The sequence below is a fragment of the Mesoplodon densirostris genome, chromosome 7 (genome assembly GCF_025265405.1).
Source record: "Mesoplodon densirostris isolate mMesDen1 chromosome 7, mMesDen1 primary haplotype, whole genome shotgun sequence".
Taxonomy (NCBI): Eukaryota; Metazoa; Chordata; class Mammalia; order Artiodactyla; family Ziphiidae; genus Mesoplodon; species Mesoplodon densirostris.
The window spans coordinates 62,256,750-62,284,522 of NC_082667.1; the positions used below are offsets into that span (position 1 = coordinate 62,256,750).

A 27,773-nucleotide genomic window follows, 5' to 3' on the forward strand; every position below is an offset into this window, starting at 1 on the left:
GGCCCACTTTGTGGGATAACTCTACATGCTGGGCAAGGATAGGGGAGGATGCTCCCCACACACAAGGAGTCTTTGTGGGCACACAGGAGTGTAGTGGGAAAGCAGCTACTAGAAGGACTCTCTAGAGTGGTTCTTCTCCAAGGAAAAACCACTCTTCTTCTCCAGCAAAACACCTGGTTGAGATCTCTGGATGGAGACACAAGTGAAAACCACACACAGATTAGGGCCATAAAGGAAGAGTACCCACTAGATACAAAGCAGCCTTGGAAAGGAAGTAGAGGATGAAGAAAAATTTCCTTATATTTAGCTGCGTAATTTTGGCTTCCTGAAAGTTCTCTCCAGTTACTAAGGCAACATTATCCCAACTCGATTCTTATCCTCCACATTGTCACCACTCAGCATGGCATCCTCCTACACACACCTGGTTCTCACTGCAATTGTAGCCCACTCATTAATAATGAGTTTCAACCTAGGCTGCACATGAGAATTGCCTGCAGAGCTTTTAGAAATCCTGATGCCCAGGCATACTCCAGACCAATTAAACCAGAATTTCTGGGAGTAGGATCCAAGTACCAGTAATTTTTAAAGCTTCCAGGTAATTCCAAAGTATGGCCGAGGTTGAGCGCCACTGCTTTGGTCTCAGTTTAAGTCCTGATCTATGCTTCTCCCATGTCCTTCGGGACCCCAGTTCAACCTCACAAATAAGTCATCTGCAACTGACAAGATAGCATAGCAAATTGCTTTAAGGAGGAAAGGTTTGATACTGTTTCCTTAAAGAACTCAGACCAAGAACTACACACACACACACACACACACACACACACACACACAAACATACACACACATAAAGACATATACAAACACACCCTAACGGATACCTCCATCTACCTCTCCTAAAGCAGGAGAATGAATAGGTGACTAAAGAGTATGGACTCAGGTGGTGGGTACAGTGAGGCTATGAAAGTGACTGCCCTCTCCCCACCCAAGGCCCCAACACCCAGCAGGGCCTCTATGACCTCATGCTGTAGTAGGTCAGAGTTCAGGGCGTGGGGCCTCACCTCCATGGGCAGCTTGGGGTTTCTGCAGCAGCTACTGCCCTGCCTAACCCCTCCCACACTCCATCATGTTGGTCGGTACCCCTCACTTGCTGACACTGGATGAAGCTGATGCTACCTGGACCCTCATCAAAGATAAGGTAGGTAAAGAGGGCTAAAGAGGAAGTAACAAAGTGTGACCTACATGGGTCTGAGCAGTTTCTAAGTTGGAAGGAGTTGGAAGCCTAAAGACAATAATAACTAACATTTACTCAGTGCTGGCTTATGTGTGAGGCACTGCATTAAGTGCTTTGCACAGAGTGTCCAATTTAATTACAATTGCAAAAACAGTAAGAAAGGTTCCTTAAAAGACAATGGATAGGGAGCTATGAGCGCAGAAAAGAGAAGTGCTAAGGCAGGGGTAGACTTAGGAGGTCAGGAAGGCTTCCTGGAGTGAGTACATTCTAGCTTGGCATATAGGAGTTATTCACATAGAGGGAAGAGGAATACCTGGCACATAAAGGGTGCTTAATAAACACCTAATGAGCAAGGGGCCGGGGGGGGGGGGCGGGGTGTGAGTGAACAGTGTACTAGATAAAGGCAGAATATATGCAAAAGCCAAGAGAGAAAGAAAGAAAAATGTAAATGAGTGAACTACAAATAGTCCTCTAGAACAGGGTTCAAAGAATTAGTGGTGAAAATGAGGAAGAAGAGGTATAGGGGCTGATGGTGAAAGGCCTTTTACGTTTTCTAAAGAACCTGAACTTTACCTTTGACCTCTTCACAGATATTCCCTCCAGCTTAACTTCCACAGAATGAGAAATTTGGGTTTTGAGCCAAATATACAGATTTCCAGGAGCAGGCAGGTCTCAGCTCTGAGTTGCTGGTGTCCAGAAAACCCCACAAAATCTAGATGGACACTAATTTCTGATATTAGAGAATTTAGGGATCAGGTTCCAGTCAGGCTATCTGAAGGAGAGTGAATTTAAAGCATTTGCAGAAAGCAGCCCACCAAGTTTAAAACAATCATCTCAAAGCAGTGCCTACCAAACTCAAAGCAGCCTTAATGGCACGTAGCTCCCATTTGCCATGGAGTAGCAGCTCACCACAAAGTTCAGCTTCCCAAGGAAGCAGAAAGAGAAGAGCCAAGGCCCTCCCAAGAATGAGAGCAACTAGTTTCAGCAGCGTTAGAGGTTGGTCCTGGACTAGATCAATCAGAATTAGGGTGAAGTAAATGGGGTCTTTAACTATTACAAAGCTACACCATCTCTGAGTATCAGAAAAACTCCCTGTCCTATTTAAATGGAAAATTGCCAGGAAAGTCAGGGTAGGGACATTCAGGATAAATCACTGGTAGTATGTGACAAGTTCAAGAAGTAGGACACCTTTGAGTAACCTGGTTTCCTCCTCCAGAACAGCTGATTTACTGGGCACTTTGTAGAAAAACAGAATGTGGTTCAAGGGCTCCCTATTCAGAATTCAAACCAGCCAAGGTACCTCCAGGAAGATCATCTTCCACCATCACTTTCCTGGGCTGCCCCGGGGAGAGCTGAATTTGCAGGCCTCTAAGTCCTCAGAACTTCTACCCAGAAGTGCAGTGGAAGCAGGTAGTGGTCTCAGATGGTGACTGCCAAGAACACATTCACCTTAGCATAGAGTCGAGTGCTTTCTTTTTCCTGCTTTAGGATAACCACTAGGGCCCTCAGGGTAAGAATAAGGGCCTAATAAACTTCCACAGCAAATTCATGTCTATATTCTGAAACAGAGTTGCCAGCTTAAGCACCTTTTAGCAGAAATTTAGACGGTAATAAACATCACACTCCTGTTAGAGGGACCTCTCCTGGAGACACTCCAATTCGTCTCATTTTTACAGAATCCTAGGCACCAAAGGAGCAGCTAGGCTGGGATTCTGAGATTATATTTGATGGTTATGCTTTCCCGGTCATGAGGCAGATCATTCTATACAAAAATGCTAACCTAACCCACCATTGCTCGGCTCTCACCCCTGGAAACCCAACTGTTCTTCAGACCTATGCCCCCACCCAAAAGTTAAATATCCCATATCTTAGTGAAACAAAGGAGAAGGAATGATAGGAAATTCTTCCATGCAGATCAACAAACAGCACCAGTTATTTCCTTGGCTAGGTGACAAGACAGTAGTGACAAGCTATCTCAGCTTGTGTAAAGTCCAGACACAACGAGCTATGCCCCCCAACTCTTACGCTGGGGGGCAGCACTTCCAAAACAGCTTTACATAGCAAAAAGCAGATCAACCTTAAGGGACCATTGGTGAATTCTCCAAGAAAGCCAGTAAAGTGGGCAATGCCCTCAGCAGGGGCACAGACATATGGGATTGGGGGTCTGGCGCAGGGAAGTAGAACACACAGCATTTTAAGAATAGGACTCTAACATGAAAGGGGCCCAAAGAGCAAACTGTGTATGCTCCTTAGCAGAACCCAGAGCCAGAAGTCTCAGCCAACAGTATCTTGGATGAGTCAAGATCATATCTAAGTACAATTACTGGAGAGGATCTTACAGGGCTTCCCAGCTGGTCATGAAATTAAATTTTCCAGAACTGGGTTACCAAGCACAAAAAGGCCAGAAGGACAAAACCAAGAGGAACTGTAATCTGTGAAAGCCTACTGGAACTAGCATTACAAAGAGGAGGCCTCAAATCCCTAAAAGAACTATCCTCTGCATCTCGGGCAGAAGGTGTATATAAGATGTTGTAGACACGGTGTGGACTTCCAAACCTATTTCTGTGTAACCACTCTCAGTTAATGACCTCACCCATCTAACCCTAATCCTTGAGGATGCCTTTTCCCACACCCCTTAAGTGACCAAGTTCTACTAATTCTATAACCTAAATACCTTCCCCCATTATTTTAGTTCAGGGCCTCACCCCATCTTGCCTGGAATTTTACAATACTCTTAACTGACTTTTTCTATCTCTTTATTTTATGCCTTCCTATTCAAAATTAACTTTCTAAAATGCCTATCTGAATTACGCCCCTCCTAACCAGAGCCCTTCAAGTGGCTTCCCATTGTCCTCAGGATAAAAGTCCCATCAGGGCCTCCCTGGTGGCGCAAGTGCTTGAGAGTCCGCCTGCCGATGCAGGGGATACGGGTTCGTGCCCCGGTCTGGGAGGATCCCATATGCCGCGGAGCGGCTGGGCCCGTGAGCCATGGCCGCTGAGCCTGCGCGTCCGGAGCCTGCGCGTCCGGAGGCTCCGCAACGGGGGAGGCCACAACAGTGAGAGGCCCGCATACCGCAAAAAAAAAAAAAAAAAAAAAAAAAAGTCCCATCAGAATAAAAGTCCCATCACTTAGCACACACACAAGGCCTTGAATAATCAAGCTCCTGTGTGCTTGTCCCTCTCCATACCCTACACTTAAGTAATAGGAAATTATACTTTCCTGACTATGCCCCTCTTAGTTTGTAAGTTCAAGTTTTTTCACTGGCTGTTCCCTCTGCCTGGATTGACCATTCTCCTACCTGGCTAATTCCTTCAAAGTTAAAGCATTACCACCTAGAAACTATCCTTGATCCTCTTCTATCAAAGACAAAGGCTGTTAAATCACATCTCATCTGTTCCACAGCTTGCTCTCTGAGCTATATCAGGACAAGAACAAAGTCTCATTTTTTAATGCATTCCCAGTATCTAGCAGAGTCTGGCACATAGTAGACATTCGGGTTTTGCTAGAGGGGAGAACTGGGAGACAAGCAGGAAGCACAACAGTTTGAGCACAGTGTGGAGTGACAGTGGGAGGGTCAAGCTAGAGTAGGCTACCAGGTAACTCCTAACTCTGACCCTAACTCAGTCCCTGACCTATAAACTGGCCACCTGCAGGTTACAGAGGAGCGCTTTGGGCCCAATGTAGTGGCAGTACCTTTCCTGTCAGATGCAGCCTGCTTTGACCTACTGGGTGTGCTAGTGAAACAGTCCCGCCCAGCCCACACCCGCCTGGCTCTGCCAGGTCGGCAGGGCCGGCGGGCACTACAACCAGTGGGGCCACTACCGAACCTCCTGGAGCAGGCAGGCTCTGAAGGTGCCTTTGCCCACTGCACTAGAGAATACTCACCAAATGGCCGGGCAGAGATAGCCTATGAAGAAATGCGACTGTTGGATGGGCAGCCCTGCCGGATCCGCTTACATATGGGTGGCCTGCGCGAGAAGGTGGCCTTCCTGCTGCTGCCACCAGGGCAGGTGAGCTTACAGCAGACTCTTCCCTGGCTCCAAAGCACCCACAGCATCTACGTCATCTACCAGGTCTTCTCCTGTTCCTGGCTACAGCTGGGGCTGCTGCCTACAGCCCGTGAGCCCCAACTGCTCTGGTTACAGCGGTCACTGCCTATTGCCTTCTCCTGCCTCAAGTTTTCACTGCAACCCAAGGGAGTGCTGGGACCACAGAAGCCTCTGATCAAAGACCCACTGCCCCATAGGGCCAGTTGGGTCAGACCCAACCTCAGCATCATGCCACCTCCGGCCCCCACGTCAGCCCCTGCTGATGTCCCCAAAGCTGCTGACGTACCCTCACCTGGCCCAGCCCCACCTTCACCACCTCCCCAGGAAGGGCCAGAGGACAGACCACCCAGATTCTCCTACAAGGGCCGAAACCCCTTCCGAAGGGGGCCCCAGATGCTGTCAGGTACTGCTAGGGGAAATGAAGATGAGAGAGATGGGGTAAGGTGGAGGAAAAGCGCGTGGGGTGTAGAGCCCAGGAGTGTGTGGGGCACCCATAACTCCACACTGGACCCTGGGGAGGGGGGTGGAGTGAGGGAGCCAGGGGAGGGCGAGATGGAAGCGTGGTCCTGGTGAGGGGGTGGGTACAGCACAGAAGACCAGAGGGAGGGACCAGGGCGGCAGAGAGACAAGGGCGTCAGTCAAGCTGTGGCTATCCCCAACCCTGGCAGAGAACTGGCTCTTCAGCCCCCGAAGCCCCACACCAGGAGCCCAGAGAGGGGGCCCCGGGGACCCCGAGCGGCACTCCATGTCCCTGCCCCTGCTGCAGGGTCTGTCTTCGGAGTTCGACAGCGACGAATGAAGCTGAGGCGAGAAATGCGGGGGGCCAGGCCCCCAAGATCTGACATAGGGGTACTGGTCCCCAATAAACATCAGCTGCTGCTCCCCCAAACCATCCTGGGCCCATGGTGCTTCTTCCTGTAGGAGTCTGGAGGAGGAAAGTCCCAATGTTTTTCCCCAGGCTTCATGTCCCCTCACCCTCTAAAGGCATAAGTACCTCGAAACCTTGGCATCGTGTCCTCGCCAGAGAGAAAACACCCTGACCACTTCCCCATCCATGTACAACTTTCTTGGGGACCCAGCCCTACAGAAAAAGGGTGGGAAAGAAGAATGAGCACAGAATAGAGATTTCCCTTTTATACATATTGCAACAAGTTCTCCAGAAAACATTCATCGGAAATAAATTAAAAAGTCCTCTTGCCACTGCCTCCAAACATAAAAAGGAGCCTACACCCTGGCCCCAGCACAGGCCACTCAAGGCCCTGATTGTCCATGGAAGAAAGTTAAGGATTGAGGGGCCCAAAGCCTGAGATGGGAGGGCCAGATCCCTCCTCTGAAGTATCCAACAAGAAAGGCGAGGTGACAGCATGGGCCTGGGAGATGGCAGCCAACTCCTTGAGAAACTCAGGGAAAATGACTGCACAGTAGACAGCATTCTTGACTCGCAGAGCCTCACCTTGGCGGTCAGGGGCCCCACCCCGGGGGGGTAGGACCGGTGTTGATGCCCCAGGGGAGCCCCCGCCTAGGCCAAGTCCTGTGCCGTCTCTCCCAGGCTGAAGAACCATCTGTGCCGCCTGCCGAGCCCTGGTTGGACTGTGTGCATGCCGCAGGAGCAACTCCCCCAAGGACGGCCTCCGGCTCTTCACTGGGAACAAACAGGAGTGTCGTGAAGCTGCTGGCGTCAGGCAAAGTTCCCTGGCCTGGGAGAGGAGGTTCCCCTCCCCACGCACCCCCACTCCCCCAGGGGCATGGACCTCTCCACTAGAACTCTTAACACCAAAGTGCTGCCTGCCCAGCCTCCTTCCCTCTACCCAGCCTCTCCACCAGCCAACCATCATGCTCAGTCTTTAGGCAGTCAACCCTTCAGACACTTCGTTCCCAGACAAGACCCCTCCCTTCTCCAGGCCCCTTCACCTTGAGGGGTTCTCTTACTGCGCCTCCCTTTCCAATCACTCTTCTACCATCACCAAGTCTGTAACATGCCCTTATTCTTGCTGCCCGGCACCCTCCTGTACTAGAGTCAAACATTTCCTCCTTCCCCTGCCTACCTATCTATAACACCTCACCCACACCCCTGCTCCTTCAATACCCACAGGTGCTACAAATGCAGTCATAGTTCAGTGACTTTATCAGATCTGTCACACACCACTGTCCCTCCAAGATCTGCTCTCCCGTGCCACCACGTGGCCTTCCACCAATCCCTCTCCTACATCCACCAAAGCCACCCTCCCACTGGCTGTGGCCGGACAACTGCATGTCAGCTTAGACTCAAATGAACCATTTAAAATACTGCCTTCTCTTCTCTAATTTCCTTCCTCCTAGATTGCTGGCTCTGGATCTGTTCTTGGCCCTGTCCAGGACCTAGGGCCTAGACTCTAGGGATCTAGTCTCTAGATCATGATACCATTCCCATTCTCGACCTCCCTCTAATAATGGCTACAGAGATATGCTAAACAGATATATTAGATTTGGCGTTCAGAGCCCTTTGCAACCAGGTTCACACACTTCCTCCCACCTCTTCTAGAAACTCTCCCTGCTTTGGCATCCACACCTATGGGCTCCTCCTGGAACCCTCCAGGCTCCTTTCATGCCCCTGTAGCCCCTTCTGCCTTAATTTTGCTTTCCTCAATGTTTTCATCCTTGGCCTAATTTCCCCATCCCTACCTCTCCTCTCATTTGCCCTCCACTAACTTCCCATTTTACTGCCCTATCACATTGCATTTTAATAACTTGTTCTCATGTCTTCTACCTCATACATTAATCTGTGAGTTTAAGGGCTTGGACTCTGTCTTATTTACCTCTATATCCCTGGGCCCTCCACAGTGAACATAGTACCAGGACTGTGGAAGCAAGAAATAATTCCTGGTACTGGACCATGAGGAAATCATGCTAAGGAACTTCAGCTGGGCCTTCACAGCTATCTAATAACCCTTCTGGTACTCTCTTCCCAACCTATACACTTTCCTCCTTAAGCCCCCATCTCACCTCTGCTCTCTTGCTCAGCATATTATTTTGCCTCCTACTTCAATTAGCAAATAAAGGATGACTTCAACTCCCTAAAATTTCCCTCCACACCTCAAAACTCCACTTGTACATAACATTTCCTCCTTTGATCTCTCCTCATTTGCCTCAAAGGGGGAAAAAACTTTCCTGTGCTCTGGATCCCACTTACTTCCACCACCTTTGGGACCTTGCTCCCTCAGTTATGACAATCCTCTAGTCACTACCTAGACTATCAGCTTTTTGAAAGCAAAGATCACATCTTGCACCTCCCTGAGTCCCCTGTATCAAAGACAACACCTAGCGCATACGGCAAGCACTCAGACACTGGTTGATGAAAGACCTAAATTTAGAATATCATGGTCGTATTCAACTCTTCCTTCTTCCTTATACCCCACAACCACTCACCAAACTCTGCCAGTACGTCCTTCCCATTTCCACCTTTTCAAATTCTTCCTTTCTATTTCCACTATTCTAATTCAAGCCTCACAGGTCACATCTGCATTATAGCAGAAGCCTCCCAATTGCTCTTCTGACTTCATCTTCTCCTAGCTCCAGTGCAACCAGCACATGAACTAACACACTTATCTCTCCATTCCCAGACCTAAGAACCTCCAATGGTTTCTCACTGCCTAAAAATTTACAACCTCTGCCTAGCCCAACTTCTATGCTGAGGACCTTCTGCTCTGACCAAATCTTTCCAACCTTACTACCAACTGTTCCACCACCTTCCAAATCCCCTGCTCCAACTAAACAGTTCATGCTGTCCCCTGAACAAAAGAATAAAGCCATCCCACTCCTTTGCCTACCCAAGTCCTACCCACCTCTCAAGGCCCATGTCCAATGCCATGTCCTTTACCAAGCTTTAACAGTATCTCAACCTAGAGACTATTCTGTCCCCTTGCCCATCCCCAGCTTCTAGAGTAGCTTTTGCTGGTACTGCTGGTTTGGCTCTCAGTGGACAGAACTATGTTCTTCCTCTGCCCAGAAACCTGAGGACAAAATCAAGACTCTACTCTCTGTAACTCCCTAGTACCCGGCACAAGGCTTCAACCTTAATAAGAAACTCAGTTAACCTGAGCTAATTAGTTGCCTAGGGAGGACAGGGAGGTGGTGGCAGGGTAGGCCTCACCTAGGGAATCAGATCGGCGGGGGGCAGATCCTGCCGCAGGGCCCTCAGTCCAGTCCAACTTGCCACGGGCAATGAGGTACTTCTTGGCTTTGGATAGCAGTGCTGGGAAGTCCTCCTGGGAGGCTGCAAAGCTCTCAATCTTATTCTTCACAGAGCCCAGCACCTATGAAGCACAACTTCATGACACTTCTGGGTGGCTCTAGACTGACATAGTCCTTTCTAGCCCCGCTGGGCCTATTCCCAGCCCCCCCAGGGCCACTCCAGCTGTGGGCCTGGCCCACCATGGAGCCTGGACGCACCCATGCATGCATGCATCGCACACCTGCAGCAGGGACTTGACACTGGGCTGGAAGACCATGTTGGTGTTGAGCAGGAAAGAGCGGAGCAGGGGCTGGGGGTGACAGGCCAGCTGGGCCACCAGCCCCGTCAGCAGGAAGTTGACATAGACGGAGTTCTGCAGCATGTTCTCGAGTTTGGCAAAGAGCACAGCCATGAAGGGGCCTGGGGGGGGTGGGCACAGGGATACAAGGCCTGAACACAATGCACATCACATGCATTCCTCCCCAAAATGAGACCTCCCCCCACCACTAGATGAAAATTATTTGTGTCAGAAAATGATGTGCATGTTTAAGTATCCTGTGACCACCGATTCTGGAGGAGATAAAATGGCAGACACCACATGGACCCACAAGAGGTCCAGATGCCAGCTTTATACACATTCTAGCTGAAGGGGCAGACCACAGGCTCTGGAATCAGACACACCTGGTTCAAATTTTACCTTTACCATTTACTAGTTAAGTTACTGGATGAATCAAAACTCTCCAAGCATAGTTTCCTACTTGGTAAAGTAAGGAAATACACCCACCTCATAAGGTTATTAAGAGGATCAAAGAGATACTGATACACAGCATTTAGGCCAAAGTCTAGCAAATTATAAGTATTCAATAATAACCATAAGCTATATAATATTTCTCAGTTTTTTAAAAAGCTTCACCCAAGAGGACAAGTGAAGAAAGAACAAGTGAGAAAGTGATTAGACCAAAAGAAGAAATCAGGTTACATACAAGACAGAGGATAACACTAGACCTGAGTCAGAAATAAAGCAAGAAGAAAGCACAGTGAAGGCAAAGACAGTGACTAGATTGGTCAGCTTAAAGTTAGGGGAGGAATCTTTGGAGAACCAAAAAAGAAATCAGGTCTGTTCAGGAGTGGGGAACCAAGGTGGTGAAATAGAATCTGTAGGGGAAAAAGAGCTTAGTTCAGGGCCAGAGAAAACTGATTCAGGACAGACTCTTTGGTGGAAAAGAGGATGGCAGAAGGGATTAGAATGATCTTCTGGGAGAACTGGCCTCAACTGAGCCAGATCACCAACACTAGGACTGTAGAACCATCACAGTCTGTCTGGTCAGGGATTTGTCAGGGAGAGGGAGTGTGCCTAGGAACTGCACTAAGACTTGAGGCAGGAGAACAATGAAGGGCAAGAGACACTGAATCCTGAAAAAGATCCTAGAACATTCTTACTCCACACACACATGACTAGCCTTAGCTCTAAAACAACTCTAGCTTAGCAGGGTCCTAAGATATCCCATAACTTTGTCCTTCTCATCTCCGGGGACTTTTTTGCAAGAGAAAAAGCTCAGATGAGTTTAGAAGAAAAAAAAGGACAGAACTTCAATTAACGCTTCAAGAAAGTGGTAAAACCTGCACACTACCTTCTAGAGGTGTAGAGAAGGAAAGAGCAGAGCAAAGGCTAAATAAATGAAAAGATATATTTTCTGTAGTCTGCAAGAGAGTTGTCATTACTCCAGAGCAAAAGGCCTGATGCTGTGCAAGGCCCAGTCAGGACATGTACTGATCAATGCATAACAACTTGACTACAAACAACAGGAAGATATGCGGGTACCTTGGTCAACTTGTATCTGCCATGCACCCAAGAGATGATAATCCTAAACTACCACATGCTGAGTTCTCACAATGTACCAGCATCATAGTGAGTGATTTACATGCATCAAAGACATAGATGGAATGCTAACTCAAGGTATGTCTAGTCCAAAGCACTATACAGCTACCCAGAAGTGCCTCCCCACCAATCTCCAGCATGGGGTGTAGAGTAGGGACAAGAGCCAGATGAGGGTTGGGCTGGGTAAAGCTGGCTCTCAAACAAAAACAAAGAGGAGTTAGCCCAGCCACTCAGGCCAGATCTAGCTCCAAGGTCTTTTGGAGAGACCAAAAGAACTTAGCGCGGGGGGGGTGCTCAGGGCCATGCTTTGTCATTTGCCCTGATAGAGGTATTTCACTGATCTAATTTACCCAGATAGAGGTATTTCACTCTATCTGCTTCAGTTCTTACCACTAACCATAAACCCTTAGAAAGTCTTACTGAGCAGTCAGGGCAACCAATAAGGTGCAAGGATAGGGAACAGGAGAAACTTGAAACTGAGTCCTTCTCGAAAGAGGCTGGGAGAAAGGAGGCCAGGGCTGAAGAAGAGAAGTATACCAGAGAGCTGACCCTGGGCCACAGAAGAGCTGACAAGAGACCCAACACCCAGACAGATATACTGGTGGGAACAACATGGAACGGCACGATTTATAGGTGCCTCCCATACAGGACAGCACGTATGTCTTCCACGTGGTTCAGATGTATTACTTTCATTCACCAGGAAACACCAAACACAGAATATCCTGATCACACATCCCAGAAAATGGCCAGACTGAGGAAGAGGAGGAACATGCATAAAGGACAGACATACAAGACTTAGACATAAGTCAATACTCAAACCAGCACAAGCATGGAAGACTACAGACAGACACTGAGACACAAGTATGACATGATATGTATCTGGAGGGGACCCAAGCAAAATGGATGAGGAGCTAGGCAAGTACACAGGAATGACATGGGCAAGAAGTCTCAGAAACCAGCACAAACATGTCGAGAACATGCAAAGAGTACACAAAGGAGAAGACCTAGGCTAAGTAGCTTACCAGTGAAGGGCTGGCTTGGCAGCTGGTTGAGAGTCCGCAAAGGGCTGCTGAGGAAGGGGCCAGGGGGCTCAGGGGGACAGGTGAAGCTTTCGTAGGCCTCCTCCTCCTCAAGAGGTAGTGAAGGCTCTAGAGGGGGCTCTGAGCCAGTGCCCCCATTGCTCAACGCCACCTCCAGCTCCTGGAGCTCCTGCCCAAAGCTCTCTAGTCCTGCCACGCCCTCGGAGGTGCCCTCTAGTAGTTCCCCAGCTCCCTCCTGTGGCACCCGACGAACCTTCTTGGCCCCCTCAGGCCATGGTCCTGGCACCCCATTGAGCTGGGGAGGGAGCAGGTGGCCAGGGCCCTCCCTTGCACCCAGAGCCAGCGCCCCCCTCCCCAGCTCTTCCACCTCCCCTTCCCCTGCATTGTCCCTGTCCTCCTCAGGCAGTAGGCTGCGTTTCTTAGTCCGGGAGCCAACAGGACTGGGCTCAGGAGGGGGCCGCTCGCCATCATAGGGGGCAGACCAGGTACGGCAGGCTTGGACACAGCGGTCCACACCAAGGCGCGCCTCACGCAGATACTCCAGGTAATTGTCTTCCAGCTCACCGGGCTCCTCCACAGGGCTGGGCCGTCGGCCAGGGCTGGAGGCTGGGGATGCAGCAAGCCCTGGTGAGCGAGGGGCTGGGGCTGGGGACTCAGAGCCACCCAGGCTCTGCTGTCGCAGGAAGAGGGCCAGACGAGATGGCGTGGAGGCCCGGGGTACCGTCACCACAGAAGAGGAGTCAACACTTGGGCTTCCAGGGCCTGCAGAGGGGAAAACACATAAGAGAGATCAAAGAGCCAGAGGTGCAGGAGGAGGGATGAGACACCTTGGGTAACTAAGAGAAAAGGCAATGAAGCAGAAGAAACATGGGACCGATTCAGACAGCTGACTCTCCACCCCTCAAATTAAGCTCTTCCTCATCTACCACCTCCTCCTCATTACCACCAACACCACAAAACAATGGAAATAGAAGAGTACAACTGGAGTGAAGAAAAGGAACAGCTTTGCTCAGAAGCTAAATTTCTTTGGTGGAGTTAAGGATCCACCCTACAACACCCCTCATCAACCTCCCCAAAGATGGAATGCCACTCACGGCCACCTCCCTCCTCCCACCTTCTTGCTAGGCTCCCCAAGAACCCAGGCCATACCCGTCGTGTCCTCCCTTCTCCCTGCCTCTCTGCTAGGCCCACCTCGAGCCCACGAGGCATGCTCTGGACGAGGTGGGCTGGAGGCACGGTGCCGACAACAGCGTGGGATTAAGGAGAGAAATTTGTCTGCTGCTCGTCCATATAGGTCCACATCGCGCACAGCTGGCTTCTGGCTCAGCATCACATGGTTACACGGGACAAGATACCTGGGAAAGACAGCAGAAAAGGGACACAGGATAGATCAGGAAGGAAGGACAGGGCTTGGGAGAACATCAGTGGAACTATATGGCTAAGCCAGGCTTCGAGAGGACACACACAAGCAACCCCAATGCAACCCAACACCCCAGCAATGCACAAGGTCCTGAGGGCCCGGAGCGTTCAGGATCAGCCATCCCTCAGCCCTGCCCCCACAGGTACCTGAGAACCAGCTGCAGCAGGACATCCTCACAGCTGAGGTTCAGTAGGGTCCTGAAGAGACTCAGAGAGACCATGCAGAGCTGGGGGGAGGGGGGGGCGGGGAGTCACCATAAGAGCTCTCTACCCTCCAAGATGCTTACCAAATGGAAACCTCCCCAACCCCAGGCCCAACCAACCTCTCCTGGAGCAATGATGGCACAGGGCCTGGCACAAAACAATCATTCAAATATTAAATAAATGATCACATGATCTTTGTGGTCAAGACTTCATTATTCACAGATAGGAACGAACCACATGTCAGATTTAATGTATTTCTATAGACCATACACATGTCGGCAAACTCTCTGGCTATATATACCTGGCAGCAGAGATACCAGCAATACTTAAATGGAATGAATACCCATGAAGAGACCCCAGGAAATACTGGGACTAAGTGAATGACTAACAGGAGACAACAGCAACGTGATAACTAAGGGAATGCCTGTCAACAGACTATAGCAGCATAGTAACTGAACGCCTACCAACAAAAAACCAGAGGGAACCTGGAAGAATCCCAGCTGGGAAGTGGGTGGGGCTGTGAACATGGAGTCTGAGTCACCTCTCCAACACCAGTGTCTCTCTCAGAAGGTAGGATAAAGAAAAGTTCAAGGGCAGCTGACAGGAAAAGGAAAAAATAGGTGGGTCCAGAACAAGGGAAACCTTTTGTTTTAGAAAAGTAAAAAGGGTGGTTCACCTCTGGCTAGATGAAGAGAAGAGACACATGTAAGCACTCCCTCACTCCTATGAATCCCCGAAGCACTTTCTCTATACTTCCCTTACGGCAAGTATACCTTGAGCACCCTGAAGACACCTACTGGGTCTTAGTCCAGGGCACTACCTGCACAGTCTAGGTGCTCATCATTAACTAAACGACTGTGGGGGAATTAAAAGCCAATCATGGGACTTCCCTGGTGGCGCAGTGGTTAAGAATCTGCCTGCCTGTGCAGGGGACACGGGTTCGATCCCTGGTCCGGGAAGATCCCACATGCCGCGGAGCAACTAAGCCCATGCACCACAACTACTGAGCCTGCACTCTAGAGCCCACAAGCCACAACTACTGAGCCCACGTGCCACTACTACTGAAACCTGCGTGCCTAGAACCCGTGCTCCACAACAAAAGAAGCCACCGCAGTGAGAAGCCCGTGCACCGCAACGTAGGGTAGCCCTCGCTCAACCCTAGAGAAAGCCCACGCACAGCAATGAAGACCCAACACAGCCATAAATAAATACATTTAAGGAAAAAACAAAACAAAACCAAACAAAAGCCAATCATGGTGGGAAAGAGATAAGATAGCAGTTCACGTTTTAGACAGCATGGATGTTTATCCTAAATGACCATTTTAACTAGCAGTGAAAACATTCAGACTCGCTGAAAGATTGTGCGGTAGGTAGAAAAAATGGCCCCTCAAAGATGTCCAGGTCCTAATCTCCAGAACCTGTAAGTTACCTTACATGGCAGAAGGGACTTTGCAGGTATGATTAAGGTTATTAAAAAATTTAAGATGGGGAGAGCAGCCCAGATTATCCAGATAGGCCCAATCAAATCACACGAGTCTTTAAAAGCCAAGAACCCTTCCTAGCTGGGTCAAAAAGAAGAGAGATTTGAAGCATGAAAGGGCCTCGATCCACCACTGATGACTCTGAAGATGGAAGAAGGGATCACAAGCCAAGGATTTAGTTGGTCTCTAGAAGATGGGAATGGTCCTCAGCTGACAGCCAGCAAGAAAACAGGAGTCTCCGTCCTATAACTACAATTAAGTAAATTTGACCAATGATCCCAATGAGCAAGGAAACGAATTTTCTCCTAGGGCCTCCAGAAAGGATGCAGCCCCGCTGACGCTTTGATTTTAGTGGGGTGAGGTCCGTGTCAGATACATGACCTACAGAATAGTAAGATAATAAATTTGTGTTGCTTTAAGCCACTATGTTTGTGGTAATTTGTTAAGACAGCAATAGGAAACTAATACAGATACTCAGGCTAGCTAGCCAGCATGATTCACCTTAAGCCACACAAGTCAGACTATAGCAGTTACAAAGTCAGGCCAACAGAATCAAGCTTAAAAGGGCCAAACAGGGGAAAGGAAAGCACCTGCATGTTTAACATGGGCATCCTGAAATCAGAAGAGATTTGGTTCCTCCAAGAACTGAGAGCCAAGAATAAATACCCCCAAACAATGAAAGGCTCCTGAGACCAGGGGACCAAATGCAAGACTAACAGAAATATATGCTGAAGACTAAAGACACTGAAGGAGAATCAAAGAAGTTAGGATAAGGTTAAGACAAAAGCAAGACGGACAGAGCCCAATACAGGAAGAAAAATCAACCCTAGGAAGGAAATCAACATTCCCAAAACATGAACAGGACATTCCATGAGGCCAAACAGATTTAAGACCTTGGTCTAGCTTCAGCATAATGAGAAATAAAACGCTTTCAATACCTTTGTAAAATTAAAGCTTTGACATCTCTTCCCTATCGGTTTATGACAATAATTCTTAACCCAAGGCATGTATCATAATTACATTTTGGAATATTATAAAAGCACACATGCCTTGGGCCTACTCCCAAAGATTATAACTCAAGAAATCTAAGGCAGAGCCTAGAATCTGTTGTTATGGTTATTGTCATTTTCAAATTTTAAAGTGTACACTTGGTTCAGAAACACTGGTCAAATCAGAGTCAGTCTAGAATATCTCACATACACCCTAACGTAGCTTCAGAAACCTCAACTATACAAAACATAGCTATCCAGGAACCTTACTTACCTGGAACCCTACTACCAGGTACCTCAGTTATCTAGAACAGTTTTTTAGAACCTTTAGTGATCTAAGAACTTCTATTTTAAACACAAGGACCCAGAGAACTTCAATTACTTATAATAAAAGAAGGAAACAAAAATGGATGACGGAGCCAAAATAAATGCCATAAAGTCCATGGCTAAACTAATGCTTTACTCCCCCAGAAAGACTTCAGGTCTTTATGACTTAGAAACAATTTACTCCTATTTTATATACATTTCTATTGGTTAAAATCTAAACTTCTTACCATGGTCTACAAGGCCACACATGATCTGAACTCACCCACCTCTCCTTCCCTTCTCCCCTTTGCTCACTATACCTCCAGTCACACTGGTCTTTCATTTCCTCAAATACATTTCATTTCCTCTTCCCCACTTATGTACTTTGCATGCATTGCTCCCTCTGCCTAGACTGTTCTTCCACTTGCTCTTCAACAGGCTAACTCCCTCATGACCTTTAGGTCTCAACTCAATGTCACCTCCTCAGAAAGGTTTTTCTGACCACTCTACTGTTTTCGAAGCACCCTGTCGGGCTTTTTGTAACAATGACCTCAATTTTCAATTATTTTGGTTATGTGTTTACTTGTCTACCTCCTCTATAAAGGAAGCTCCATGAACTCAGCAACCACTGCTTACCATTATAGCCTCAGTACCAGAGAACAGTATGACACATAGACATATAGTGAACATTCAGTCAAAATGTTCAGGAAGAAGGAACGTAAGTAGGTAGGCGGGCAAATGGCTGCCCCAAGTTATAGCTGTTCAAATACAGCAAATCCAGAGGGAAGAAAAGGTAAACATACTAGTAGCAGCTAGATCACCTATCAAAGCAGACACAAAGCCTGAAGAAGTCATCTTCAAGTCACCCACAGCAAGTCACAAAGTGCTACACAGCTGAAGAGAACCTCAGGCCAACACTACATAACAAGTGTTGCACAATGGCAAAACCTACAGCCAAGACGAGCAGCCGAAGTCATCCAGAAAAGGTAACTGTGTCTTAGATTTGTATATTACAAAAGCAGGAGGCCACATTAAAATTGTACCCAAAACAGTTAAAAGTTTAATACTAGAAAGAAAATGCCACCTAACTTTGAAGTGATTGCTGGAGACAAAGGCCAAAGAAGGGCAGGAACACCCTCCCAGAACAAAGGTCGGAGAGAGAAAATGGCTCACCCAGGTAAGCCAGGACAGAGGTAGGGGCCATACCCGGGAGTTGCTGCCAATACGGGCAACAAGGGTGTCAAGGATGGTGTGGGTGTCATGCCGGTGTAATAGCAGGAATCGGAGGAAGGTACGGAGCAAGGCAGGCTCTGAAATACTCCGTAGGAAAAGTTCCAGATAAGCGGTACTGGCAATCATCTCCTCCACAGAGGTCTGGACAAAGAAAGAGAAAGTTTGGAAATTTAGGGCTTCCCCGCACATATGCTAAGCCATTTTCCCTAAGTTCTAAGGAGGTACCAGGAGCAGACAGGGAAAAAGGGAGGAGTACCCAGCCCACTGCCGCCCACACTGGTCCTGACATTGAGGTTACCACCCCTCAACCTAATCCCTTAATCTGCCTTGCCACTCATGACTCTCACCTTGTGCAGGGCAGGGCCCATGACAGGCACCAGGAACCCATTATGGATATAATCTACCAGCTGCTTTTGCACTAGAGGGTGAGCCACCTGTAAGGGTGCAAGACAGAGGACGGAGGATTTTGAAGGGGACCATTGTCAGGAAGGGAGCAGAATGGTAGAATACAAATAGGCACCCTACCCCCAAGCTGAAAGAAAACCAGAACTCCAGGGAATGCACCCCCTCCCACCCCATCTCCCCAGAATGACCAAAGGCCAGACCTCCTGGAAACCCCAGTCCCACCTGAATGACTGCGTTGCAGAACTCTAGGGAACTCATGAAGAGAGCAAGCGCTGGCACCCCCAGCCAGTCCTCCCGTCGTAGGCAGTGCCAATCGTCTCCTGGAACTTCAATCTTTCGGGGCAGTGAAGAGTACAGGGCACTCAGCCCTGTGGCCAGCACCTGGGGGCCATCCCCAAGGACAGGTTACCAAAGACTCAGACGATATAAAAAAGGGGAACAGGGAACTATTAACTCAGAGTTTTTATGCGAGTAGGGGTAAGAGCTATTACCAGAGCAGATATTTAGTCACCCAAGGTGCCAACACATCACCTGGGAACACTGGCCCATGAAGAGCCTTCACAACTGCCTTATCCACCTAAGCCCACGTCTCATCCCCACCCCAACTCCAGGTGCTGCTTTCAAACCCGGGGGGGGGGGCACTTCCTGAAGGAGAGGGCCCTGGTACAGTCCCTCCACATCTCCTGGACAGGAAGGTGCTCTCCAGTGCCTACACCATACCCTACCCCCCATCCCAGGAGGTGCTGACCGGGCAGAAGTAAGAGTGATCTGCGATGTAGCGGCCCACAGTGGGACTTCCAGCTGACAGAGCCATGAGCAGGAGTAGGGCATCACGGGCCTGCTGGCCCAGAGTGCCCTCTCGATGGACAAAAGGTACAAGGCGAGAAAAGAGGAGAAGACGGGGAGCAGCTCCGGGCTCAGGAGGTGGCTGCAGGAAGAACTCAAGCAATGAAGGCTCCCGGGCCAGACACACGCACAGCTGGCTGAGAAGTAGCACCAGGCCTTCATCCAGTGCTGGGCTACTGGGCACAGGGCGGCCACAGGCATCCAGCAAGATCAGCAGAGCCTCACGAACTGGACTATGCCGCAACAGTGGCTGGCGAGCTTCGCTCACTAGCATCTCAAATAGTTTCAGTTGCTCAGCCCGCCGTTCCTCAACCCCATCCCCAAGCTCATCCCACTGAAGCTGCCACGTCAACACACGGGTTAGCAGGTCCTCGCGCAGAGCAAACTCCAGCAGGGGCCCGGGAGCTGTGGGAGCCGAGGGCACCGCACGATCCTCCGCCAGCAGTGTTAGCATCTGGTAAGTGTGGTTGCACACAGCACTGAGATCGTCGGCTCCCCCAGGAGCTGCCCTAGGGCCTTGCCGCTCCAGAATTCGCACCACCTGGGGAATCGGGACAGATAAGAGAAAAAATTTAAGATGATCAGGTGACTAGATGGCAAGGTGAGAGAACAAAGAATGTTAGGACTTGGGCAGCCAGTAGACTGGGACCTTTAGCATATAGTCTCCTACCTGGGACCAGTGATTCTTAAAGACCATGAGGCAGGTCTCAGGGTCAGCCATGACAGGAGTCTGCAGACTGGCCCCTTGTGGTACACGATGCCCAGGGCCCCGGGAGGCCAGTCTGCTCAGCCAGTTCATCCTCTCCATGAGGTAGGCCGGGCAGGGCCAGTGGCCAGAGGGCCACACTCTGAGAATTTGCCAGCTGGAGGCTTTCTCTACTTGTGTCTCTAGTCTGCTTCATCCGGTCTGTAGGAGCCAGTAACTGTCCATGGAGCCAGAAGATATACCAGGCTGGAGTAGTGAGCTCAGAGGTCACTGCCCGATCCAGACCTACAAATCTGATTCAAAGAGAAAGGATGGAAGAGGTTAATAGAAGTTTGCCTCTCTCTACCGCCCAGCAGGAAGAACTCAGAACCACCATTCCACTGAAAATTCCACACACACAGTCAGCACCTTAAATTCAACATGTCTAAAACAGAACTCATTCCAACACTAAAACTGTGTTACTCCCCCAGCCTTCTCCACCTTAATAAATGATACCAATATTCACCTACTTGTTCAGGCCAAAAACCTAGGCATCATCCTTCTTTCTTCTTGTCCTTACTTCTAATATCCAGTTCATCAGCCTATCATATATACCCTCCAAACATGTCTCACTATTGCAATAGCTTCCAATCTGGCCTTCATACTTCCAGTCTTGCCCCTCTGAGAATCTATTCCCCACACGGCAACCAGAGTTTTAAAACATAAATTATACTACATCTCTCCTCTGCTGAATATCCTCCAATGACTCCCTATCACACTGGTAATAATCCAAATTCTCTATCTTGGTCTCTAGGGCACTACATAATCTAACCTGTATAACCTCCTGCCATACCCCTCCTCACTCATACTTTACTCATACGAGGCTTCTTGAATACTTGCTTTTCCCTCTGTCTGGAGTGTACTTTTCCTGATCTTCACATTGCTTACATCACTCAGTTCTTTCCAAATGCCATCTCCTCAGAGAGGACTTACTTAACAATTCTATCTAAATAGCACATCTTCCCACCTTCACTCTCTAGCTTCCTAATCCTACTTTCTTCTTAGCGGTTTTTTTACTTTCTAAAAATATTTATTTGCTTATTTATTTGTCTATCTTCCCCACTACAATGAAGCTCATTGAGGGCAAGGTTTCTCTGTTGTGTCCCCAGTACCTAGAGCAGTGCCTAGGGACTCAATAAATATTTGCTGAATGTATGGATGTTTAAGTGAATGAGTGAATGAACAAACAAAGAACAATCAGGAAATCCAGTCTTGATCTGACTCCGGCCCTCTGGGACTGTTGAGGAAGAAATTTTTTTTCTAACTATTACAGGTCCCTCCCTAGAAGCCCACCCAGGGAGGAAATACACTAACAGACCTTTAGCTGGCTGAATAATCTTAAGAGGTAAAAATTCAGAGCCAACCAAAAGAGCAAAAGGATTTTCATTCTAGCAAAGAACACAAGGATATACTCCCATAAACACACATATACGCACTCCTGTCAGATGCATCCAACACTCACTCCTGGGGACATGATGTGACACCCTCACTAGAGACTGGGGAAAAGTACCAAAACAGCTGTTGGCCTCGGCCATGGCTCACAGTTCCTTCTCATCACATCTACCACCCCCTCAGCAATACTGTCTCTCAACAATATCTCACAAGTATAAAAACTTCAGAGGAAAAAAAAAAAAAAAAAAACTTCAGAGGAAAGGTGTGGTTCAGTTGTCCTTCCTCTTTATACTCAATAAGGCTAAAGGAACCCAGAGACCTGGCAACAGGCCCACACTCGGCCTCCAGTTATATTAACCACCACCCCTTCGACCCAGATACACTCCCTCTCACCACTATCAGCTCACACTAAAGGAAGATAGCAACTATGCTTAAGAAAACCTTCTGGAGAACAAAAGACAGTCTTTTTTTTTTCAAAAGACAGTCTTATAAAGGGTGGGAGCAGTCCTAAACAGCAGGCAGGGCTCACTCATTAAGTCGGTGTACATCATACTGATAAGTACTGGGACACTGTGCTAATAATAGGTAAGCACTGGAAATACAAAAATGGATAAAAACCATTGGGGGAGCATAAACAAAAACTCCAATAGATATTATAAACAGAGGTACTTACAAAAATGTCATGGGGGTGCTAAGGAAAGCAACTAAATCTTCCTGGGAAACTATGAGAGGATTCCAGAAAAGAGGTGATATCTGATTTAAATCTTTAACAACGAGATACTGGCCACAAAGAAAGCAGACGGAAAGGCCTTCTTCATATTAAAAACAGTATGTTCAAAAATATGGCACTGTGAAAGAACACAGCAAATCTGAAGAACAGTTGCAAGTTTGGTGTGGCTTAATCTCAGACTATTTAGAGAAGAGAGCTACAATATTAAGTTGAAGGGTAAACATGGGTGAAGGTTATAAATATCACTGAATATCATGCTAAGAAGTTTGGGTTTTATCTATCAACACCCTGGAATAAAGGAGGTTTTTAAACAAGGAAATGACAAGATCAAATTTGCCTTTAAAAATATGTCAGATAGCAACATAAGGTGGAGCAAAGGGAGATCTAACCTCACACTCATACCCCAGGGGAGCTGAAGAAGGGCCAAGCATCCAGTCTCAGCAAAGGCCTTAACATGTCCACAACTAAACTGCTTCCAGCTTCTAGAACTCAATTCCAAAGACTAACAAACAGCATCTACCTTGGGATGTACCTGGGGCGCCCACTTCTGCTCCACTCCTTGACTAACATATAGCACTGCTCACAGACCCAAGGGGAACTGGCCTCCAGGACTTTCCCTCCCCATCCCACCCCCATTTCTTTTCAAAGACCTCAAAGAGAAAAGTCACACTGAAATCACTGTCTCAGAACCCAAAAGCTAACACTTAACCTGGACCCTCTTCACACACTTCAGAAATCTAAAAGAAAGCCACAGCTTGGTGTTCCTGTCACCTACCTAAGGCTCCCTCACTCCCTGTTAACGCTGAAAAGTTCAGAACAAGACAGAAGAGAATGGGATCACCACCCTATTACTGTGCCCTTTCCTCCCACAGCAAAGTCTAGAGAAAAGTAGATCCCTCTTCCCAAATTTACCTACAGGCTCAGCCACAGGGAAAAAAGGAGATGATCTTTCAGACCCCCCAAAATGGCCAAGGTCAAGCACTCACCGTAGGGCCCGAAATACAGCCTTATAGGAACACTTAGCAAGGGTGTCCACCAACCTCGGAATAGCAGACACGAGGCAGGAAATGGCTCAGTCTCATTTATGAACCTTTGCCCTGGGAGAGGCAAAGAGGGAGGAAGGTGGGGGCAGGGATACACCTGCAACATCTACAGCAGAGAGAGAGAGACCAAAACAACCTTCTAAGAACAGGTCAGTCAAGTTCTGAGGCTTCTCTCCCCCTACAATGGCTCTTCCTCTTACTGACATAAGAGGCAGCGATGGGTTCTTACCCTAGATTCTGAAAGTAGAAAGATCTGATTAAAACTTCATAGTAATACAAAAGGGAAAAACAAATAAACAAACCCCACCTCATAGGAGCCTACGATCTAGAGCTCAGCTCACACATATCCTCTCTGCCTGTCCATCCCTCAGCCTATATGTATGAGACAAATGGGATATCAGTGTATGGTCCTAACTCACTCCCTCCCCTCTCCCCAGTACCACCTCTGCTTCGTGCAGGGATCTCCCCACCTCACTCCAGCAGAGCCCTCATAACTCACAGCGTGAACTCTACTGCACAGTGACTCCCCTTTACAACAGTAAATCCCCATGTCACACACGGCTTTCTCCACCCCTTTTGCAGAAGGGTGACAAAGAAGTCAAAGAGGAGGTGAAAGTGAACTAGATCCTAATGGATGAGGAAAGTTCACTGGGCAGAGAAGAAAAGGCATTCCTAGTAGAGGAAGCAGCTATTACAAAGATTTCAAGGCTCAAAAAAGTAACATGTTTGTCAGGGAACTGTGAACAATTTATTCAAGCTAGAACACAGAGTAGAGAGAGAGTGGCCCGAGATGAGGCTGGAGAGGTGAGTTGAGGCCACATGATGCCATATTAAGGAATTTGGATGTTATCCTACAGAACACAAAGAGCCAGAAGTTTTTAGCAGAGGAGCTCCATGATCAAATTAGCATTTTTAGAAAGACCATTCCAGGGACGGATTAGAAAAGAGCAAGTCTGAAGGCAGGAGACTGTCTGGGGAAAAAAATCCAGAAGAGAGATGAGGAGGTAGTAAACTAAAGCCTTAACTGTGAAGATGTAGCTGTGGGGATGAAGAAAACAGATAATATAAAGGGAAATGTATTAAGATCTTCGTGACTGACTACATACAGGGGGTGAAGGAGCAGAGAGATGGAAGATGACACTGAAGTCCTTGCCTGGATTGCGATATGACACATGGTACAAAAGCAGACTTTCAAAGCAAAGACAATGAGTTCTGTTTTGGACACGTTAACTGCAATACCTGTGGAGATATACCATAGATCACTGAGTAAATACGACTGGAACATACAGAGAGACTGAGACTAGATACAGACAAGTAATCACCTCATTATGATATACTTTCATATTTCACATTCTCTCTCTCAACTGAAATTATCTTTTTATGTGTCCATCTCTCCCAACCAGATTGAAAATTCCTTGAGACTTCACAGGACCACATCTTATCTATCTTGTTATATCATAAAATGTGAGCATCACAAGGGCAGACTATATGCTGAAGTATTTGCTGAATGAATAAATGAATTACTATATGAATGAATGAATTTTTTCTCCCAGCACTTATAAGAGTGCCTGGCACATAGCAGGTGTGGAATAGATGGTTACACACAGCACCCCAAGCATGTTTCTACCTCTACATCATCATCCTCATTTATGTTTCATCTCCTCATATCTACCACTCAGCTATATATATCATAAAGCAAAATCCATTATACTTAACGCACTACTATTCAACAAAGAGTTCAGTATAGCAAACAGGAAGCTTACAAAACCCAGTGCTTTCTCCAGAACAGCCAAGAATTTGGACAGTCCCTAAGAACCCTCAGACATGTGACTTGTCTCACCTGTCACTATCACAATGTGATCCAGGTATTATGTAAACCTGTTCCTATGTTTTTGCCACATTATTAAACAAAAACTTCAAACCCATGTCACCTTCAAAGTCTCTTTAACCTCTTTTGGAAACAGAACAATTACAAATCATAGAGAAGACTTTTTTGCCAGGATAATGTCCTACATGTCATCACAACCCTTCCTGTACATCACATGCTTTTTACTCCACATCACCTTCACTCTCTGTTACAAACTTCTTTTTCCCAAGTCACTGTCACTCTCTTGAGACCAAATTTTGGGTCCAGCTTTGCCACTTTATCACTATGTGGTCTCTGGCTCTTCGATTTGATTCTCCATCTATAAAATAAGAATTCCTGCCCTTGCATACTTCACAAGGAATCTATGTAATTCCAGTAAAATCTCACATCGCTATGTAATGCATGAATGCAATTTAGATGTCAGACAGTAATTCTACTGTATAAATGCAGGCTTCCTCAACATAATTCAGCAGCCACACTATCATCACCCTAAATTCCTGGATTTCATGAACCAGTAGAAATCGATTTTAAAAATTTTTAAATAGGATTGTTACTTTTTATTTTGGCAAATAGATCAGTTTTTTAAAACTCATCATCTGCTGCCACCATTACTTTACCAGTGAGAGAGCACTTTAATACTAAAATAGGAAAGATAATTTAAGAATAAATTTATCTTTATGGAAAACTCATGTTCCATATGTTGCCTTTCTCTCCTTCCACCTTGAATAGATAAAAACTTTATCATGGACTGGCACTGTCCTTGACCCAGTGTTCAGGAATCATTGTTCTAAACTCTTTCATTATACATGTAAGTTCTATAGGGTTCTGACCATCTGGGCAGATTGGCAAGGGTTCCACCAGCATGAAAACCTGTTCAGCCTCCAGAGAGAAGCAATGAAAACATACCACAGGACGGAACAGTTGGTTCTGAGGCTCAGACTCTAGAACAGAATGGGGACTTGGGCTGCCCCTAATTCCCAAAGAATGGTCTGGATAGGGAAGGTCTACCTCTTCCTGAGGTTGTGGGAGGTATCTGCTCTGTGGCAGACTGTCAAGAGAGAGGAAATTTTAGTGGTGTGAAAGGAGCCATTATCTGAGTGCCAACCCAGCTTTCTAGAACATTCAAAATTTCCATGTGCATATGGGTTGGCAGGGAAAAGGGGACCTGTAAAATGCTAATAAAGTGAACCCAATAACATGTCGTGGAGCGAGGAATGAACTGCAAAGGGACAGGAGAAAACTTTTGGGGGTGGGAGAAATGTTCAGTATCTTGAAAGTGGTGATGGTTTCACAGATGTAAACGTATGTCAGAACTCATCAAACATGTACATTTTAAATATGAGTAGTTTATTGTACATAAATTCGCTTTTTTTATTTTTAATTTAACTGTAAGAAAATGAAAGCAAAGCCATCCTGTTTGGGAGTCGAAATACAGCGTTGTATGTAACGAACCATATGATTTCCATGAAAGTAGAATTAGCAGCTGTGAGTGGTTAGTCCAATACAGATGGCAACGGTCAAAGCCCCACAGCTCAGCACAGGTAAGGAGCAGCAGTGGAGTAAGGTTGCCCAGAAGCAGGTGGAAAGACAACAAACATAGGCGGTCATAGCCAAAAAATCTCCATGAGAGGGACCATCTTCAAGTCTGCAGTCCCAAGGAGGAACTTGAGGGAACGAGGGATTCCAATGATGACTCTGTTGAAGAGTAAGCCTAAAAAATGATTTCCATTATCATTGTTACTACTGCCCACGAAGCTTTCATTTTTTGATCCTCCAAAATATGTAGAGCCCATGCAGCAGAAGAGCCAAGAGCACAACACTTCCACCCAAGCTGTCCTACTCAGTCTAAAACTACTGCTCTCACTGGGCAGAACACTCCACTCAGAACCGACCTCTCACCTTTATCCAAGTCTCACAATCCTCATTCCTTCCCCCATGCCCTGCTCTCAACTCCCTCCCGATTCACCACCAGCCCGCATGCTCCCGCCTTCGCCCTGTCCATTTCCCCCTCCCCGCACAGGCCTCAGCCCCTCACTCTGGTCCCAGGGTTGTCCCTCACGCCTGCCCACAGGAGCCCCAGCTCCTCAGTAAATCGTGTTCACAAGTCCCTTCCACTTGGTCCCTCAGAAGGCATCCCGGCCCCTCATACAACCCAGCTCTTTACTTGCCCACTCACCCCGAGGCTCTCGCCTGCTCCCCTACCTTAGACACTCACACCTGGCCCCTCAACACATGCCAGCCCCTCACCCTGTCCCCTCACAACCAGGACAGTCACCAAACCCAGTGCCGTCATTCCCCAGCCCCTCTTCCCCTCTCACACGCCCTCCGGCCCTCACTTACTGTTCAGTCACAGAACTCCGACCCTGAGCAGGCCCGATCGCCACCGCGGTGCTAGGTGAGTTGAGGCCGCCATCGCTCCTCAGGCGTACCAGCCGCGCCCCGCCCCGCGCCACACGCAACCCGCGCCCCCGCGCACCACACGTAACCGCCCAGCGACGCACCGCTGGGCAGCGGCGTGCCAGCTCATTGGCTGGGCCCGGCCAAAGCCAGAGCGTCGATGCTTGTTTCCTGGCAACGGCAGAGCGCAGGGGCGGGGTCGCCGACCGCATTCCAAGCTAGGAGTACCGCCTCTTCCCCCAGGTTCCGCCCCCTCGCACTGCAAACCCCGCCCTTCTGAAGGACTCTGGCGTGTCATAGGGGAAG

General features: G+C 47.9%; 2 protein-coding genes across 4 annotated transcripts; one reads left to right on the forward strand and one right to left on the reverse strand.

Annotated features, from left to right (window-relative positions):
- Window positions 1–1,123: 1,123 nt before the first annotated feature.
- Window positions 1,124–6,080, forward strand: C7H11orf42 (chromosome 7 C11orf42 homolog). The gene is made up of 3 exons (XM_060103649.1): window positions 1,124–1,195; window positions 4,886–5,684; window positions 5,950–6,080. The coding sequence occupies exons 1-3, from the start codon at window positions 1,124–1,126 to the stop codon at window positions 6,078–6,080; spliced, it is 1,002 nt and encodes a 333-aa protein (XP_059959632.1).
- Window positions 5,690–27,511, reverse strand: FHIP1B (FHF complex subunit HOOK interacting protein 1B). 3 transcript variants are annotated; one of them, XM_060103646.1, is made up of 12 exons: window positions 27,411–27,511; window positions 19,964–20,292; window positions 19,196–19,834; window positions 18,670–18,828; window positions 18,390–18,476; window positions 18,016–18,183; window positions 13,977–14,056; window positions 13,602–13,765; window positions 12,393–13,172; window positions 9,733–9,911; window positions 9,411–9,573; window positions 5,690–6,923 (listed from the first exon to the last, which is right to left on the reverse strand). In XM_060103646.1, the coding sequence occupies exons 2-12, from the start codon at window positions 20,099–20,101 to the stop codon at window positions 6,562–6,564; spliced, it is 2,919 nt and encodes a 972-aa protein (XP_059959629.1). In that variant the 5' UTR covers window positions 20,102–20,292; window positions 27,411–27,511; the 3' UTR covers window positions 5,690–6,561. The 3 variants fall into 3 exon arrangements, with proteins under 3 accessions (XP_059959629.1, XP_059959630.1, XP_059959628.1); XM_060103647.1 differs by having other exon boundaries at window positions 12,975–13,172; window positions 13,560–13,765; XM_060103645.1 differs by having other exon boundaries at window positions 13,560–13,765.
- Between the last annotated feature and the right edge of the window lie 262 nt (window positions 27,512–27,773).

What these genes read in the sequence shown, in the direction of transcription:
- FHIP1B (XM_060103645.1), bottom strand. Translation starts at nt 20,101, where the DNA reads ATGGAGAGGATGAACTGGCTGAGCAGACTGGCCTCCCGGGGCCCTGGG. An exon ending in ATCACTCTTACTTCTGCCCG is followed by an intron (nt 18,829 to 19,195) that starts GTCAGCACCTCC and finishes GATGGCCCCCAG; the next exon opens with GTGCTGGCCACAGGGCTGAG. An exon ending in TGGGCCCTGCCCTGCACAAG is followed by an intron (nt 18,184 to 18,389) that starts GTGAGAGTCATG and finishes TTCTTTGTCCAG; the next exon opens with ACCTCTGTGGAGGAGATGAT.
- C7H11orf42 (XM_060103649.1), top strand. Translation starts at nt 1,124, where the DNA reads ATGTTGGTCGGTACCCCTCACTTGCTGACACTGGATGAAGCTGATGCT. An exon ending in GGACCCTCATCAAAGATAAG is followed by an intron (nt 1,196 to 4,885) that starts GTAGGTAAAGAG and finishes GGCCACCTGCAG; the next exon opens with GTTACAGAGGAGCGCTTTGG. An exon ending in GGGGCCCCAGATGCTGTCAG is followed by an intron (nt 5,685 to 5,949) that starts GTACTGCTAGGG and finishes CAACCCTGGCAG; the next exon opens with AGAACTGGCTCTTCAGCCCC.